The sequence below is a fragment of the Corvus kubaryi genome, unplaced genomic scaffold, assembly GCF_017639235.1.
Source record: "Corvus kubaryi isolate FWS band 111438036 unplaced genomic scaffold, C.kubaryi_AGA036_p1.0 66, whole genome shotgun sequence".
NCBI classification, from domain to species: Eukaryota; Metazoa; Chordata; class Aves; order Passeriformes; family Corvidae; genus Corvus; species Corvus kubaryi.
Genome location: NW_024582054.1, coordinates 14,198,917 through 14,213,270, shown reverse-complemented (window position 1 = coordinate 14,213,270; position 14,354 = coordinate 14,198,917). Strand labels below are relative to the sequence as shown.

The following is a 14,354-nucleotide window of genomic DNA, read 5'->3' as shown; positions in this document are numbered from 1 at the left end:
AAAGTTTTTGAACAGTTTTACTGACAATGTTTAACTTAAAACCAGATGAGAACCAGACTGACAGCTCTGAGTATTACTGGACAAGCAAACAAGAACAAATTGCCTAAACAGGATCTGGCCTTATGCAAGACCAGGCCTCAGCAGCACTAGAATAGTCAGTGCTCACATTCTCTCCTGAGTCCATCAACAAGAAGGGACTTTGCTTTGGTGATATATCCTTTAAAAATGACCTATCTGCAAAGAAAAATCTATTCAGCTTCCTAAAGTTATAGATGTACCCCACATTTTGAAATAAATATATCACCGATTGCGTAACCAGATATTCAAAATTCAAACATACAACAATAAAATTGAAAGAAGCAGAACGAAGCAAATACCAGCAGCTGTTGCAACTATTACAAATGCCTCAGAAAACTTAGCAAAACATAACCATTAAAATGGTAATTCCAAAGTAAAAGAATCAAAGCAAAGACATTCAAATTGTTTGTCTCCAGCAAGTAAAGAGAAAAAATTATTGTCCAAGGCAAAGTGCCTATACTGGAAAATCTCCAGTTGGCGGCTTAATTAACTGAGAAGCGTTCAACTTGAACACCTTTGATGAGCACAACTATAGCATATTATAAAGCAAAAAAATTGTTTATGTGTAGCCATTTAGGGCATAATTCAACAAGAAATATGAAACTGAGTGGAATTCTACCACAACTCAATGTACGTTTCATATATATCACCATGTTTGACAAAAGGATTATCATTCCCCATGCAAGTAAGGACTTCATTGTGTCTTTACAATGTTATTGGAATACAGAATTTACATCAGAACCCATTCTGCAGACTTTCATGCTCAGCACTGTGATGACACACTGGAGGAATGAAGCAGCAAATTGCATGGAAGCACAAATCTGAGAAGACCTGGGTTTATTGTCTAGTGAGACAAAGCATGGATTCCACTTTTTTTTTGAAGATATTTTCTAATCCTCTGCTTTTTCTCCTATAAAATGACTTCAAGACGTTCTTGTCATCTCACAGAAAATCAAAATTTTGGTGACTGTATTTAAAACAACAGGACAGAAGCTAATTTTCATGAGATTTACTCCTTACAGAATTATCTCGGCCCAGCCCAGTGCTGACACAGAAGCCTGTAACAAACTTCTCCCTTGCACAGGGACCCTACTTTAGTGCTTACATACCTGCTGTGTAAGCAGACTGATGTGGCTTGCTGGGGAATATGGGCAGGCTGCTTGCTTTTCCACCGACTGCTGCAGTTCTGCTGCTACCACACTGGGGCCATGACGTTTCCCCTGGGAAGAAGCATGTTCTGCATCTTTGTGCATCCTGGCTGGGCCCACGCACTGCCCACTCGAACTACGATGGCACAGACCTACCAAACAAACATTTCAATGTGCTTAATGAACATACGGTATGTCAGACTCTCAGCCTGCTGATCACAGACACAAAAAGCAGGTAAGATACCAAGAAGAATACAGAATACACCAATTCTGCATGGGTATTGCCCATATGAACAATTAGCAATTCCAAACCCATATTCTCTTTATTACAATGTATCTAATGGCACCCAATTCCAGAGACATTGGCAGTTGTTACCCAAGTTAAATCTGTAATGTTTTTTCTTAAAAACAAACTGATCTCTTTAAGTAAGCTACTCATTTGAGAAGTAAGATGTATTTTAATGCTAGAGGGGTTGTCAAAATATATATATAGCAACCCTAGTAAACATGTGCTGACCCTGACACATAACCTAGAACAAATACATACCATCATTCAAAATACAAAAAAATAAGTATTATCAGGACCACAGCTGTTAGCCTGTGTGTAGTTCCCAAAAGTTTCCTAATAGATTACAGTCTGCATGCAATGCCTACAGTTTCTTCTACCCTTCAGATTCTTTACACTCTAAAGCTGCATTGCTCAACTGTGTTCTACCACAGCACAATAGCTGAGAGGTCTCTAAACCTTGTTTTTAGGATACCCTTGGACATGGCAGTGCTGAAACATCCTAGAGAATGAGATACTGTAATGATTCACTCAGATCCATCTTTTCTGGAGGTCTTGACACACTAAGTATTCAACACTTACGAAGTTTCATTACAAGATTTCTATGCTTGATAGACAACCAAAGAACTAAGACAGCACACAGACTGAGACAGGACTTCTGCTAATGAAAACAACATTAAACCCACTAAAGATAGATGAGATCAGTAACATAATGAAGAAAATATACAATACTTAATTTCACAGCTCTTTTTGAACAAGTTCAACGGCTGAGTTCAAAGCACAAGGCTGAGGGGAGACCTTATCACTGTAACTTACCAGAAAAGAGGTTTTTGTGAGGCAGGGGTCGGCCTCTTCTCCCAAATAACAAACAACAGGACAAGAGGAAATGGCCTCAAGCTGCAGCAGGGCAGTTTTAGATTGAATATGAGGAAAAATTTCTTCACCAAAAGGGTTGTCAAGCACTGGAACAGGCTGTCCAGAAAGTGGTTGAGTCACCATCCATGAAGATATTTAAAAGACATATAAATGTGGCTCTTAGGGACCTAATTTAGTGCTGGACTTGGTAGTGTTAATTGTTGGACTTGATGATCTGAAAGGTCTTTTCAAACCCAAATGATTCTATGATTGCCTGTTCATCTGGTCAATAAAAGGGCATCTGGCTAACAAGGGCTGCATCCTGCACTCCCGCTTTCTGTGAAAAATTTAGCACCATCCAACAAGACGCAATTCTAGAAAAGTAAAATTCCTACCTACTCTACAACAGAAATTACTGTATTTATCTGAACTCTGTACTGAATCTCTGTACTGAACTAACAGGTTGTTATGAATCCCAGAACACTCACCAACTTTTCCAGAGGATGGTCGGGACAATCTTTGGCTATAGATCTGAGCAGCTCTCTGAAAAGATGAGATTGGGCCAAGGGTGTAGCTACCCGAACGAAAACGATGTAACCCTGCAAGGCTACAAGTCTCAGTGGACACTGGGTTTGTGAGGACAGAAGAGCTGTCAGGAGCTGTGCTCTGCAAAGAGGGTAGTGGGGGTGGGGACTGAATCAGTCTGGGACCAGCAGGAGGAGCTGGCAATGAAGGGTGACCAGCCACCTTTGAATTTTCAGAGGCTGCAGGCTGAGATGGCATCCAAGAACTGGTACTTCTCTGGAATGTGGCACCAGGCGTAGAGGAAGGAGCACTAGGAGGGCTGCACCGACGTAATTTCCCTTCAGCATTTACAGAGAAAGTGAGTCCTTCTGGAACTACACAAAGATAATGAACATACTGTGTGAGGAAAAAGCTGCTTTTTAGGTCCTTTGATAATACCAACACACCAAATGCCTGTATTCAGACACACTGAAGCCAAAATGACCTCATCTACCAGCAGAGACAAGAAGAGGCTCTACATGATAAATACCCTCTTTCAAAGCCTGCCATATCTAGACCTTACCCCCCCACCCCAAGGGAGGGGCAGCTAACTCTTTCCTACTGCCTACTCTACAGCATCTTCTCTTGTGTTTAAAAGTAAAAATTGGGCATTTGGATCTCTCAATTTGAACCCAAAGGTTTCAACCTTTGTTTAAAACAGTATTAAAAGCAGTATATGCATTCAATATTTTTTTATTGATGATTATTTAAGTCAGTTCACTTACAGCTTGATTTAGCTTCTTTGGGTTTACAGCCTTTTAGTGCTCCTTCTGCAGGCAACTCTGCAACTGAACCTCTGGGATGATCACCTTTTATTTTTTTCATCATCTCAGGATGCTCTATAACAAAATCAAGGAGTTAAGAAGTCAAACATTGCAAATTGTGGTATCACTAGAACAAAACTGCAGAATTTACCCTTGCTATAATTGACTTTCTTGCTAATATTTCCTGTAGACCATGCAACTTCATTGATGACAATTGTGCTCTCATGTGCAGTAGCATGGACTACTGGATATATAGGGCTGGCACACTCTTCCTTTCCATGGAATGCCTAATTAAGCTCAAATATACAGTCTCTGGCCTCCAATGGATACACACACTGTAGGCAGCAAAATGTAATTGATTTCTTTCATCCCTTACTTTGATTTCAGAATTCTCTGTTCATTTCAATTCTTACTGCCTTCAGTTTGCACATTCTCATTTCAGTCACGAACTACCATATCTAGTTCCTTATAAATGCCAGTCTAGGTTCAACCCATTTCACTTCAGGCAAAGAAAGTAGGAGTGAAGTTACTCTGGTCTTCACATAAGACTGAGTAAAAAAAAGAAAAAAAAAAAATTATACGCAACCTCAAGAAACCTGAGTAACATTGTGGAGGGGTTGTTCTCTTTTCATAGACTTAAGTTAAACTAGGTTTGTCTGGGCAACATCATCTCAGAACTGCCTGCAAAACTTACCACCTTGGGGCTGTTTCTCTGACTGGTGACTGCTGTTGCTGTGTTTTGTGCTTGTGGACTTTGTTCCTAGGAAGACACTTGCTGATTTGTTTTGGTGTGTGTAAAATGTCAGTACTTCCTCCAGGTCACTTTCACTGCAATAGGGAGAGAAGAATGGATGTAGAGTAAAGACACTAAGCTTTTCTGCATTCATGTAACAATCAAAGACAAGAAACAATAAGGAAACTGAAGAGGGCAGTGGGGGAAAAAAAGGTTACACTAGACAAGCTAATGATTTGCTCAGTTCTACAGGGTAAGAGCAGAAGGAAGGCAACATGCCCTGGTTAAACCTGAGACTCCCACTAAAATACCACGTTCTTATGCAACAGAAAATTCAAGGCATTCAGGAGCCTTCCCAGGATAAATAAAGAGCAAGTGAACACTCCAAACACATCTGGGGAGATTAGCTGAACATGAGAGATTCCCTTCACAGCTAGATTTGTGAATCTTCTCCAGGTGCTCTTTAGAATAAGCAGCTATTTTCTCATGAGAGAACTCAGCTCAGCCTCTGTTTTATAGTCACCATTAGTAGTTTCTATTCAGCAGCAGAGGGAGAAGAGAAAAGAAGGCAAAAGCTTGTTAATTAGCCAAAACTGTGCTACAACCAGAACAGTCAAAATTTTGGTGAAACTCACAAAACTTGCATATGTTTCCCATTTTCTTTACAATGACAAAGTGGAACAGCCCCAATATCCTAAACATCTATTGGTCCCAAAACAGTATCAGTTACTTGGCCATTCTTATTAGAGCTTGTGCAAGCTGTAATTCCAGTTGTTTGGTATCTAACGTGCTTTCCTTTTGCTTTATCATGTTGCCTCAGCATCAGTGAGTGGCTGTATGGCATGGCAAACACCACAGTAAGTAGTATAGTGCCAGCAATGCTACAAGGAAATGTTAACACAGGAGCAGAGATTAGCAGCAGTTAGAATCTTTCAAAACATCCTGTGCATATCACAATTGTAATTAGTATTAGCTAGCCTAAGATTTGGTAAAAGCCATGTCGAAAGCTGATACACTGAAGTTTGCAGCATGCCCTGAAGACCCAAACTTCACTTTTTCTCCCAGAATACAATGAAGAGGAAATATAAGAATGAGAAGTTGCTGGTGGAAAAGTGGTTTAAGCTTTTAAATTAATTTACCAGTATGTATGTGCTTTTACAATGCACTGAGGACGTTTAGAATCAATGGTCATAGCATCTGTATAACTAAACACAATGACATCCACGCGATATCAAAGTTAGAGAGTCGAGACAATCTCAATTAAGAAGCAATATTTATTACCCATTTTCTCCACTGTTGCATTCACTGTACTGCAGAATGAATACTCAAAGTGGAAATCTATCCCCTTTGCTTGGCTCCAAATTACTTGCTCACTGCTTTAAGCTTGAGGCACAAGGCCAAGTGTCAGACATCAGAGTTTCAAACATACCTGATACTTCATAAGAAGCAGAAAGATCATCACTAGAAATTGTCTGGTTGTTGGCAAACCATTCTATATCACTCAGTCAAACAATCCAGCAAAAATCTCCAGCCCCAGCCTAGACTGCATCAGGCCATGATGGCATGGTAGCCAATAACATGAAAATAGAAGAAATTGCAGTTCTGTTCCATACAGCTATCTCTTAACATTTCTGGCAAAAAGGAAAATGACCTGCCTAGGACAGAACAGGCATTTTAGTGGCCAGAATAGTCAGAGAACCAAAAGCATGCCATGGTCCCATGTAATATGTATTTCTAGCAAGAGCCATAGATCCTATGGTGTATGGTAGTCAGACATCTTTATCTGAAGATTTTTCTGCAATCCTGTAAAGCTGTTGCAGTAATGACTCCATCAATTATTTTAGTAGAAGGCAAAATACTTCTTTTCATAAGTATGTATCAAGACAGACGGTGAAACCACCTGAACTTAGTTAGGATGCATCAGCTACAATCCACTTCTAATCATTCACTGTAAGTGCTATCCAAACTGAGAAAAATAAAGAACAGTTTAATAAGCGGTCATGAAAAAGAAGAAGTGACCATCAATCCTCACAGAAAAAAGAAGATGGGCATTAAAAAGGCAGGTAAGCTTTGTCCTGATATTGACAGGGGTTCTTCCCCATATAGGCATGTCACTCCACTCTCCAAAGAATGGAGTCAAGAGGAATTGCTTTTTGTGCTCAAGAATCAGAGACTTTAACTGTGGTTCACTGAATAATTTCAGACCTCTCCATAGTCAGATAGTTATAATACCATTGTTTTTCATACAATGCTACAGGCCCTAAGGAATACTTAACTATTTTCAAAATATGTTTCTTACCAGACTCTTTTAAGTTTAAAGCAGATAAAGCACAGTGACAGGAAATGCTGTTTTTTCATTGTGAAAGTAACTGCTTGAACTGCTTTAGCAGGTCAAATAAGAGGCCTAACTCCCTTCCTCACTCATCTCAGAAAATCCAGACCTGGAAAATTCCTGAAGAGAGGCAGCAAGCATGAGATTTGTTTCTGAGAGCAGAAACTTGAGTCAGACCTATAACAACTGTTCAACCACAGCAGCTCAAGATCATCTGAGCAGCAGCTCTAGTTTCATTCTCCTTCTGAAGTACTGCCTTATTTGCTCCAGCATCACAGGAAAGGAGACCGTTAACTCACCAGCAGCAGTTTGAAATTTATACAGGCCAGGGCAACCACTGCTGTCCTTTGGGAAGTTACTTAATGGTCAAAACATCTATTGTATGTTCTCTATGCACCAGATGCTGATGTTACAAGTGTTTGGCTGCTGGCAGAAAGACAAGAGAAGACAAGCTCTCTGTCCCTCAGCAGGAACAGGTCCTACAGTCAATAAAGGTATCTAGAGGCCTTAGATCAATCAAATCATCTTTAGAACAATGCCATCACCTTCAAGGCTGAGAGATTGTTTATCAAAGGGAATAAAATCTACTCCTACCTTGCTGTGGCAATGAAGTTCTGAAAACTTTCAGGATTCACTCCTTCCTCCTCCTCTTCCTGTTTCTTTTTTGATTGTTTCTGGACCATCTGCTCTGTTTCCTGTTAATAAGCAGTATCAGTAAGTGTCTCTATGTTCCATGGCATAGCTACAGCTCCCAGAATACAAAAATCATGGGATCTAAGAAAAGAAAAACATCGCTATGTGCAACAACATGAATAAATATGGAGAGCCCCAGAGACAGCATCCTAAGCATACACTAAACTCTTCATTCCTCCACCTGACACAATTGATTTGCTGGGAAAAGGTCAAGTCTTCAAAAATGTGTGCTGTTCCTTCAACTACACTCTTTGCTGGAACATAAGGAAGTACAGAAGGGAAAAAAAATTAAAATCATTCTTAATAGATATTAGGTCCCCTTCTGTCACAGAGTTCCTCCAAACAGCTTCTATTTGCGCATTTGTCCCAGAAGCAGACAGATAGAAGAAAGGAGGAAAAAAATATAAAATTAATCTTAAAGAAACTGAAGGATGTCTGTGGAAAATCAACAGATTTTCTAGTATAAACTAGTAGTTCTCTTGAGCTTCTCAAGCAGCAAATTGCTGAGGCTTATACACATACCAAAACCACACTGCTTCAGCAAAAACTAAGAAAGTAAAATAGTACCGCCTGTGGCAAACATGTTTATACACTGAAATATACTGGAATAAATGGTAAGCCTTTGTGTGTGAAAATCTGAGCAAGTTTTCAGATATAAATGATCTATTTTACACCAGTAGAACTGGTTGGCACTAGAGGTTGGATTGATACAAACTTTTTTGTTCATTAAAAAAACCTTCAGGCCTATCTGCAATACCCGTACCAGCTTAAAAGCTTTATCTGACCAGACTTGACCTCCACATCATTTCTTCCTGCTGGTAGCCTGAGCATTCCCAGGACAAAGGGGTCAGATACATCTTTTGAAACATAATTCAAGACAGAGAAGAAAAAGCCAGTTTGGGACATCTTTCCCCTTTACTACTTAAGTAAACGTCTGGATAATACGTGATCTCTTTTACTTAATTTTCTGGAGCTGTATTCTCCTCTTCTGTGTCATTATAGATGATATATAAAGCTAGTAGCAGTCCCTATTAAATCTGAAGTTACAAGTCAATGAAAGAACTCTATACGTTGGAATCAGAAATCAAAAAAAACTCACAGCCTAACAGTCTCTCAAGGGCTTAAACACGTAGACCCTGAAACCTCAAGTGATATGTTCTCACTTGTTTTAACTGAGAAAATATGTTTATGCACTGATTTATTACCAGTTACACAGCTTTATTTTGTGAATTTACTCAAGCGTTAGCAGAAAATCCTAATGTTTGAATACAATTTGAGTGGAAATTATATCCAAAGCAGCTGCATTCTTCACTCACCACAGAACCACCCAAGTGTTTTGTGGTTACTCCTAACACAGTAATTCAGCAAGCATTAGGCATACAAGGCACTCCCTGGAACAGATTTGGTTCAATACCAACCTTGCTTAGACAGATCAGGTTACCAGATGTCAGTTCTGACAAGGTAATGTAAGTGAGCATCCTCTCCTAAAGAGTAGAAGCTTGGAGGCCTCTATGCAGCAGCCTCTGAAAGCTAAATTTCAATTACCCTTGTTCTAGCACTAAAGAAATGCTAGCGGGCAAAGGAAAGGGGAAGCTGTCCTTGCCAAATAAGTAAATAGAAGATTAGGTTGAAACCACTATGCTAAGAACACTACCTTCTACATCTAAAGATGTGAAAATTATTTAAATTAGGACCTACATCTCCTTAACACTGAGCATGCAGAGTACCTTACTACAGATATGTAGCAATGCCTCAGTATACCAAGCAAATAGTAAAATACATATTTCATGCTATTCTGTATAAAAATAACTTCAAAAAAGCACCATAAAAAGAAGAAGTGGGAACAGGCATTACAAAGCACTAGAATCAAAGACAAGGCAAAGCAAAAGCAAACTGCCAGTTAAATTCCACTTCATTTCAGCACTTCTTTTTATGCACATAATTACTGGCCTGCACATATTATGTAATAATGTTGTTGCCTATCTGACAATTTCAACAAAGTACCATTATTGGATGTACAGCTGCAAGCAGACCATATAAATAACAGAACAGTACCTTTGAAACAGCCTGCTTGAGATACTTTGTAAGAGGAAAAGAGAAACCAAAAGAAGAATCAAAAAAAGAATTAGTCACCTTGTTATAACAGATGATGAACTCGCCCAGCTGGCGAGCCAGGATACGACGACGATCGGTTAGTCCTAAATGACGGCTGGGGATCAGCAGCCTCAAGGACTGACGAAGGTTGCTGGCAGCTCGCTTCAGAAAGCGGATGACAAGCTCCTGCAAGCAAGAGAGATAGAGTTAACAACGCACTATCTGCAAGATGTGGGGAGAAGAGAATAGAGATACTACAGCAGCTAAGGACTGGCAGGAACTAAACATATTGTCCTGAGAAAACAAGCTGAAACTGGCAGGCAAAAGCATTCTGCAATATGCACTTTTAATACAGCCCTATAAATCCAATGTGGAGGAGAAAAAACATTGGTGCATCTTGCCTGACATGGGTCAGAATTTTGAACACTTGAGAAGTGTTTGTCTCAAAAGCATGGCAGAAAAAGGAAAAAAATAACCAATCAGCAAAAAAGCAGCGACACAGAATAACCTGTAAAACCCAGTATCTTAGGAGAATGATCCCAAAAACCTACCTGCAATGTGTTAAAGAAGGCCTGTGATAAAGTGCACTGACATAAAACTCTTTTAGCACTACCACAGGAAAGGGGATCCTGGTCAGATATCTCCACTACAGTGGGCAACCCCATTTCAGCATTTTCCATATATATACTTGCCTCAGGTTACAATGTAAGATGTAACCAAAAGTATGTATTCTATCACCATCTGTTAAAACCAGGTGGGGCAGTGTTCTTTATCTCTTCCAGGACACATCCCTGATAACTCCCTCTGGGGGGTATCTTCTGTTAATGGGCCATCCACCCTCACTGCATGACTCATAAAATTACATCATCCCATTGTGAGATGCTCCACCCAGAGGGAGGAACCAAGCATTCCTGCCTGGGTATAATCTGAGGTTTGGGACACCACACTCAGCCCTTACCTACTGGGTTCCCAGAGGAGAAGAGCTACATAACCACTACTGGGCCTTAGAGGAAGACCAGACCCTTCTACAGGATCACCCCTTCAAGAGAACCACATCTATCACTTCAGGAGGACTGCAGCCACCACCTAATCGGACTGGTACCGCCACCCTGCCAGACAGGGTGTCAGGTTGTATTCTGACTGTCAGTGCTTCTGTACTACTGCATTTATTTTTAATTTTCCTATTAAATTGTAGTTCTGATTTCAAGTCTCTCACTGGTTTGCTTTCAAACTAGTACAATACTATTGCCATACCCTCTTCACAGCAATAGATGACTACATCTACAGCCATGTAATTCCAGTCCCTCACCATGTCTGTTTGACCTCTGGTGGAGGAAACATATGGCAAAGCAGATCCTAAGGCAAGATACATCCTGTGAGTATTTCGAACCCTTTCTGTGTCTCACCTCTGGATTTGCTTTTGCTTAGGAGCTCTGCTAATGCATAAATGAGAAGCCTCACAGCCAAACTATTGGATTTCACAGCTCGCCTCTCACTGCCATTACTCCAGGCTGGTTTGATCTGTTATTTTAAACATTATTCTTCACAGTACAGCAGACAAAGTGACTCTCAAAAAGCCCGTTTTAATTTCCACTTGGAAAGAGCAGAGGTAACATTTTCCACTGAGCTGAATGATTATTCTTGACACACAATTTTATCTCTGAACTGCATTGGCTGTTTCCCTGCAACACGCACTCAGTGAGAATATATCCAGAAAGCTCAAGAGTCTACTGTACAAAGATCTTTTAGGAAAGTTTATTAAGAGATCTGGGCTTGCTGAGCTTTTTAAAATGCATGCATATCAAACACAGGACTTTAAAATACTGCCTAGAAAAATCCATCACTTTTACTTCCTCTTCTCAGTGGCTTTTACTTTAATTTCCTCTATCTAGAATGCAAGTAAGATTCATAAATGCAGATGTCTGGATATATTACAACAGTACATAAGAGAAAAAGCTTAACTGGGTACCAGTTCTGTTTGAGTAAATGAATGCTTTGCTTAATGCAGCAGAAACCAGATCCTGACAAATAATCTTAAAGAATCTTCTAGAGAAGAATTCAAGAGCAGGTAAGCTCAGAAATCAGTGAAGGAGAACTAACAAGAGATGTGAGCAGTTTGAATGTCAACAACACTCTAGTCATTAAGAGCTGTCTGTCTATGCTCTGAGGTCAGTCAGCAGTCCTACCTCACCTGTATATTAAAAATGCAGCACTAGTAGCTAGACAAAGAAGAGCAACCATCATCTCAGTTGGACTTCTGTACTTGCAAGGAGGGGAATTGACCTCAAAACTCTCAAGGTAGATTTCAACTCGACTTCTCAGTCTGGCCAACATGAAGCTTCTTACCATTTGCTCACCCTCTTTGGCAGCCCAGGCAGGATTCTGGATCTGTTGGCCAGCATCCTTCATCAGTCGGAGTTGAACATGCTGTAGATAGGCAGAGAAAGCTGTACGAGCTTGTACTTTGCTGTGGACAAAAAGAATCAATCAGCTATCTTTAGAATAGGAATGGGAAGAGTTACAGCAGTCAGGCACAGCTTATGAACCAAAGCACAGTCAGCAAGGACTTCCTAAGCACACTAATGTTGAAGCTCAAAGACAGGAGGACCTCTTCACCCCACCAGCATTTTCAAGCAGACCTTCAGTTCTGAAGATGGGGTAGGTATTGCAGGAGGTACAAAAGATAGTAGACACTCTCTAACATAATTTCTAAAAATGGAATGTTCTTCCTGCCTTTTACAGCTTTAGTTACTCCCTCTAAAAGCCAGTAACATGGACATCAGCAAAACTGTGTATTTTTAAAACAAATTCAAGGCTCTACAGGGCCTCTGTTTTCACAAACATTTTGAACACCACAACAACAGACCATAAAATAAACAAAGGGCTTGGTACTAGTGCCAGAGTTATAACAAAGGCCCTGTAATTCCCATTGGAAATGAAAGAATTAAATCTGTGAAAGTGAGCTCTTTCCCTGCTGGCTCAGGGATACAAGCCAAATTTCATTGAGCAAGGCACCACTGAGGAATGAAGGAACATCAGCAAAATCTGCTGTGCAGCTGGCTGAACATGTTGGGAAGCTGTAAGCATGAACCGAGGAGAGGACTGGGAGGGACACATAGCTTCTCATTCCCTCACAATGGCAGTCACTTTAGTATATGCATCTGTTGTGAGAGAAATTGCTGAACTCTTTGCCTAATTCTGTTCATTGTCCCCTTGATCTAAACCCTATCCTCAAACATTCTGCTCTCCCAGTCTCTGCTCCTCCTCACAGTTTTCCCTATAGTCGCTAGAAACTTTTCATAAGGATATAGCAGCAGATTGGCTTTAGTGTCAGCAAGAGATTTCCCTTTCTATCACAGCAAGTGTCCTAGTATGTTCTGTAAAATTTTAAGTTTCATCTTAAAACAAACTAGAGTTTTGAACCCATTACTTTCCTGAAGTATTACTTCAGAACTTACTGTTCTAATAAATAGGAACCTCCTCTTACTACCCAGCCCAGCTTCACTCCGGGGAAGTTTGTAATTGCTTTTTCTTTTTCCAACACTGTCCTGTATCTTAAATTTAATCCCTGATGGGTCTCCCACCTTGAATGTCTTTATTAACAGAGTTACATCCTTTCATAGCTTTCATTTTATTGGTGTGAACTATCCACATCTGCCAGTGTCTTCTAACAAAGCACCCACGCTGGTGCCATGATGAGACCAGCAGCTCACCTCCACCTGTGTTCCACTCACAATTTGCCTTCCATGAACGCGGGTGATAGTGTCTGTGTACAATACTCCACATGAAGTCTCAGAAGTATGTCAAGGGATAAACCCTGGAACACATTTGGTGTTTTCATGTATGCAATGAGCTAGAGCTTCGTAAACTTCCTGTGATCAACCAGCATGCAAGATATTTTTCCTCATAATTAATTTCCAGTTGATGTACACCCAGCGGACAGAACTTCTGCTGTAAATTATTAGTTCTTATAAACATCCCCTTGCACTTAGTGCTACTGAATTTCATCCTAGTTATAGTATTTATACCCTCAAAGTCACCCAGTTTTTCTCATATTTAGTCCACTACTTTGGTCTCATGGTAATAACTCCCAAATATTTCCCATTAGCAAATTTCATTAGCACATTTGTATATTTTGTGTCATTCTTGAATTGATTATTAATATCAGCCTCAGACTGATTCCTGAAGAACTTCACCATATTTTTTCTACTTGTTCTCTGCTTCTTATGAATATTCTCAGGTACTTATATGGTCCTTATGACTCCATGTATGAGACCCTGAAATGCTATTAAAAACTCTATGCAGGAATTAAGTCTTTCTGGTTTATGGTTCTGTAAATTTCAGGAACACTATGTTACAGTGTTACACAGAAATCATACCACAGCAGCACTTAATAGAGATCAATGCATCAATTCAGGCAAGAATTGAAGTTCAAATAAAATACATTAGAAGTATCCATGTATCAGCTTAATCATCAACTTTTGCTGCTTCTGTAAGGTCACATAGGGCCAAAGAGGGGCTAAGCCAATGACAAGTTCACAAGAGTCTCAAGCTAACATTCTCTGTAAATAGCTGTACTGCAGCAACTAAAACATGATGAAAATACCTGGTTACAAGCTCTGTCTTCCAGGAACTTCAGGGAACTCCAGAATGCACAGCAGGCCTTGCAACATCTCTGAGCTCTGTATGCTACTAGTCACTACACCTACCTTTTCTTTCCACATGTGTGGAACATTGGGAGAACTCTCTGAAGCCTAGCTGAGAACTAATACTCTCTACTCCAGGCCACCATGTATCAGAAAAGGCT

General features: G+C 40.1%; 1 protein-coding gene across 12 annotated transcripts in view; it reads right to left on the bottom strand.

The window, feature by feature from the left end:
* TTLL5 (tubulin tyrosine ligase like 5) overlaps positions 1–14,354 on the bottom strand; it is a 127,038-nt gene that overhangs the window by 66,669 nt on the left and 46,015 nt on the right. For 10 of the 12 annotated variants that reach the window (XR_006019430.1, XM_042047997.1, XM_042048001.1 and 7 more), the window contains 7 exons: positions 11,831–12,014; positions 9,587–9,733; positions 7,355–7,455; positions 4,390–4,523; positions 3,657–3,770; positions 2,856–3,266; positions 1,188–1,378 (listed from right to left, as the gene is read on the bottom strand). Coding sequence is in view for 11 of the 12 variants with exons in the window: in XM_042047997.1 (XP_041903931.1) it covers positions 1,188–1,378; positions 2,856–3,266; positions 3,657–3,770; positions 4,390–4,523; positions 7,355–7,455; positions 9,587–9,733; positions 11,831–12,014 (1,282 nt within the window). In the remaining variant the exon portion in view is untranslated. The remainder of the gene's footprint in view (positions 1–1,187; positions 1,379–2,855; positions 3,267–3,656; positions 3,771–4,389; positions 4,524–7,354; positions 7,456–9,586; positions 9,734–11,830; positions 12,015–14,354) is intronic. The other 2 variants (XM_042048000.1, XM_042048007.1) reach the window with 2 other exon arrangements.